At 35.4% G+C, this 4,938-nt stretch overlaps 1 protein-coding gene across 1 annotated transcript; it reads left to right on the forward strand.

The window, feature by feature from the left end:
• Positions 1-1,132: 1,132 nt before the first annotated feature.
• Positions 1,133-3,522, forward strand: LOC107960806 (formin-like protein 20). The gene has a single exon (XM_041112874.1). It carries the CDS (start codon positions 1,242-1,244, stop codon positions 3,075-3,077), a length of 1,836 nt encoding a protein of 611 aa, XP_040968808.1. The 5' UTR covers positions 1,133-1,241; the 3' UTR covers positions 3,078-3,522.
• Positions 3,523-4,938: the final 1,416 nt, after the last annotated feature.

Here is a 4,938-nt window from a genome sequence, read left to right on the forward strand (position 1 = left end):
AATGATCGAATAATTCAAAAACTTTATAATATTTCATTAAGAGTGAAAATGTTTAAAAAGAAAAAAAAGGAGAAGGAAAAAGTTACTTCCCAATAATTTATTTTGGCTATCCATGCAAATTGCAACCATATTCAAAAGGGAGATCAAAGAATAAATATGGTCTTTCATTTATTTTTTTTATTTTGGCTACGACTTGAAATTTACTTATTGGTGAGAAGACACCTGCTACTTAACGTGCATTAGTTAAGTCAATATTTATACATAAATATAAATAAAATATTTAAAACATTTTAATGAAAATATTTTAAATGATAATTAAATCATTAATCTTTTATTGTCATTGAAGTAGTAAAATTAATCTTAATACATAGATATAGTACATCGTAAGAATATAAATAAAATATTATAACTTAATGTAAAAATACAATTGTCTGCAAAAGGAGCTTAAAGATAAATAGATAGTAAAAGCAACTACTAGAAGGTATAAAAATTAATCACTTTTATCAATTGTTGATAATTTTTCATCGTTAAATTACTTTGATAATAAATTCTAATCTGATAATAAATTCTAATTAATTAATTGTTGCGAAAGGTACTCAAAAAATTCAGACATACTAAGCACAAAAAAAAAACCAAGTCTAAAGTGATTTATATTACTCATCACTATCTTTGAAGTTTAATTTTGTGATGAATTGATAGGGATTTTCGATAAATTTGGTGGCATGCTTGCATATACATAACACATTAGAACATAGGTAAAAACAGAAAATAAATTTAAAAACACTAGGACTTTTGAAACAAATAAAGTATAGTATAACTTCCAAGGTAAACACATTACATTTATTTACAAATTTTCATGAAGTGGTGTTTGATGGATTAAACGGTGATAAAATTAGCGTGAAAGCGATTGAAAACGGAATCGAAAGAGGATATGAATAAAATTAAAATAAATATTGAATAAAATGAAGAGAAAAACAATTGAGACCTTCCTTGTCCTTCAACCCAAAAGTAAGAAAAAGTAGCATATTTTAATAATTTCCAACGCACTATTAAAATTTATTATTAGTGAAAATTATTTCCGACAAAAAATTAAAATTATTAAATACGTAAAGCAAATAAATTTTGTTAGTAACAATCCGTTTTGTAATTAATCAGCTAAATCTCTCTCCTTTAATACAGTTTATAAAGTCTTCCCCCTCAGAAACTCAAAAGAACAAAAACTCCAACACCGGCCCTTTTCCATGGAAATAACCGTAGATCCTCCGCCGTTATGGCCACAGCCGATCATCTCCGCACCTCGCCGACGGCCACCTTCTCCTGTTTTCAGCCTACCTGTTCTCATCATTCTCTTGCCCATCCTCGCATTGCTTCTCTTGTTCCTCGTGGTCCCTCCTTTTCTCTCCCTCACCGCTCAGATTCTTAGACCTCTCGGTGTCAGAAAAAGCTGGGACTCTCTCAACGTCTTTCTGGTCTTGTTTGCTATTATTTGCGGCGTTTTGGCTAGAAGAAACGACGACGATGATGGCCACAACGGCAACGGCATTAGAAATGATAGTATTAGCGGTGATTATAGTAAGCCAAGCGGCCACCATGTTTCGCAACAATGGTTTGGGCATCCGGAAAGAAAGATATATGATGACGGTGCTCCGATCAATGTGAGACCGTCGCCGGCAACCAGTGTGAGGAGGTTGAAGAGAAGCAGTAGCTCGTACCCAGATCTGAGACAGGATTCTTTGTGGGAGAATAATGAAGATCGGTTTCGGTTTTTTGATGATTTTGAAATAAATAAATATCGATCTTCAACGGGTTATGGTGATCATCAAGTTCATGTGCTTCGTAGGAGTTGGAGGAATGAGTTCGAAGAATCGGAAGCGAAGGTTATTCCCGTTGATACCTTTGTGCTCCGTTCTTCTACTTCATCAACTCCGTCAAAGATTCCACCGCCTTTAAAGCCGCCTCCACCGCCGCCGCCGCCTCCTGCAGCCCCACGTCATAAACCAAGACGAACTTATCAGGCAGCCGGACAGAAAGATAAGGTGATGAATCGGAACGATCGTGTTGATCAATTCGATGAAATTAAATCTCCATCAGGAACACCACCATCGCCTCCGCCGCCACCTCCTCGGCGGCCACCATCGCCGCTGGTTCAAGTGGGAAATAGATCAGAGCAGAAGTATTCGAAGTTGCAACGTAGAAAAAGTAATGCAACCAAAGAAATTAAGATGGTTTTTGCTTCGTTAAGGAAGAGAAAGAAGAAACACAAGTCAACAGATCATGATCATCAGCAAGATTGTCCTTTACATTCTCCACCACAGCCACCGTCTTATTACTCTACTAGCACACGACCAACATCGCCCCCACCACCTCCGCCGCCGCCGCCGCCGCCTCCATCCTCTGTCTTTCAGAAATACAATCTCTTCAGAAAAGGCAGCAAAAGCAAAAAAATCCATTCTGTTCCTGCACCTCCACCTCCACCACCGCCAGCAGCATTCTCGTTTTCAAAACGATCATCTAAGCAAAACATTCAGATTACACCACCACCACCACCGCCCGCACCACCACCACCACCACCAGTCACTTCTTATACAAAAAGATTATCAAAGCAAAAGAGTCAGATCCCACCACCTGCACCACCAACAACGCCACCTGAATCTTCAAGGAAGGCAAACAACGGCAGACCGCCATTGCCAATAAAAGCAAATACTAGCTATTACGACGAGAACGTGAACAGCGGTGGACAGTCACCATTTATTCCGATTCCACCACCGCCACCTCCACCACCATTTAAGATGCCAGAGTTTAAATTCGTGTTCCGTGGGGATTTTGTTAAGATACGAAGCAGTCCTAGTTCTCGCTGTAGCTCTCCGGACTTGGAAGAAATTGATGTTTCTTCAAGCAAAGATGATACAGAAACAGCGAGCATGATGGAGGGTGATGATGGGGCTGGCATTGCAGGCGTCCCAGTGTTCTGTCCAATTCCCGATGTTAACGCTAAAGCTGAGACCTTTATTGCCAGACTCCGGGACGGATGGAAATTAGAGAAAATAAACTCTTTGAGAGAGAAGCAAAGGACATAAGCTCAGTTCAGATCAGAATTCCCAGTTTTTTTCTGGTCGAATTTGGTTTCTCCGTATACATAAAGATTAATCAAAAGTTGACAAAACATTACAACAGGGATATATATTGTATTAAATTTAGTAGATACATAACTAGGAATGGAAAGACAGCTTCATGGGAGTTAATTTTTAGTTCACTGTCATGAAGATCCAATCCTTAAGTTGGGTTTTTACAGCTTCTGATGATGATTTGAAGAGTATCATTACATATCTCGGATGCTACCAGGGGTACTTACTGGCTCTGACTGACTTTGCCGTTTGTTTTCACCGTTTGAAGCCTGAGCTGGAGGAGATTATTGTTACAAGTTTGATCTTTTATCTGTTTGCTGCCATACAAGAATATTGAGAAATTAATTAATTTGATCTGTATTGACATTAATGAGCTCTGAGTGTATGTGTTTTTTTGTTTCATCCATTCAAGCCCCCTTTTTTTAATTGTAGCAGTGCAAATGGTGTGAGAGTATTATTTAAAGGCTTGTTCGATGTTATGAATACTTGTGCTACATAAAGGAATGGTACTATGTATAGTACTCTTAGCATTTTGAGAATAGACAATGGGTTATAAATATTTAAAAGTTAATAAAGGAATTAAATTTACATAAATGGCTGCAAATGTTGGGCAGAAGAAAAGTGTAATTTATTGAGGGACTTGAATTTAAAGTGACGACAGACAAAGGATGATTACCACTACCAGCACTCCAGCCATAACAGCAACCTCTTAAAGCTGTCCTTCATTTAAATACAAACTAGTTTTAAAGAGCCAACAACTCATTATATATATACAGTTGTGAATATACAAAAATGTCTCTTTCTTGGGGTGCCAGTGCCATTCATATTCGTTGCTTCAAATTAAACGAAAACTTTAAAACACATTGCTTTCAACTTGCCATTTGCCTAATTACTTACATTAATCCTTTTCATATTATTAAATATTATACACAAATTGTTATTAATTTCTCAATGTTTAATTTGGATACATACAATGTTACATAGAAAAGTGATAAACTCATACCTTATATATTTTTTTTAATTTTTGGCAGTGCCATGTCATGGGTCATATCATGATTGACAAATTGAAATTGATGGAAGGTCTCACCCAACTTAGCTTCTCCCTCCAACACTTTATTCTCTCTTTTTATATATATATATTTTGTATAGTCTGGGCCAGATTATATGAGTTTTTTAATTTTATTTCAGAATTTATAACTTCACATCCAATGGATAATGAAGAATCAACTAATAATGTCGATGCCCAATCCATAAAATTTGGACCACCAAAATCAGTCATGAGATGCAAGTAATTAATGTTAAAATTGATTAATAAGTTATTAATTAATCGATTAAATGTAATAGTTAGGCTAAGACCGCAACGTATTAAAGCTCCAATAGCCTTGAGTCCAAATCCAAGTTCACTTAGATATTTAGTTATTGATTCACAACATTTTTTTTAATTAAATCGAGAAATTTAATTTTTGGGTGTAAATTCTATTGTTACACTTTAATCATTAAATCATTAATTATTATGAATACGATGATATATCAATATTTCAAATAAAAATTTAGATTATATTTTTTTAAAGTAATTTAATTCTTTTTTTTCTTTTAGTTCTTTTAAGTTCCTTCTTTTCTTCTTCTCCCTTTAATTTTGGGATTCCTTTAATTATAGGATTTTATGCAAACATAGGGATAGGGTTGTTGTGAAAAAGGTGTGGATCCAATACTAAAGTGAAAGTTCACAATGACGAATGCAGCATATTTTAGTACTATAACTAGTTACAATTAACGTTTGGTTTCAGTTGTTTTTTTTTTTGTTCTTTATTTT

The sequence above is a fragment of the Gossypium hirsutum genome, chromosome A05 (genome assembly GCF_007990345.1).
Source record: "Gossypium hirsutum isolate 1008001.06 chromosome A05, Gossypium_hirsutum_v2.1, whole genome shotgun sequence".
NCBI classification, from domain to species: domain Eukaryota; kingdom Viridiplantae; phylum Streptophyta; class Magnoliopsida; order Malvales; family Malvaceae; genus Gossypium; species Gossypium hirsutum.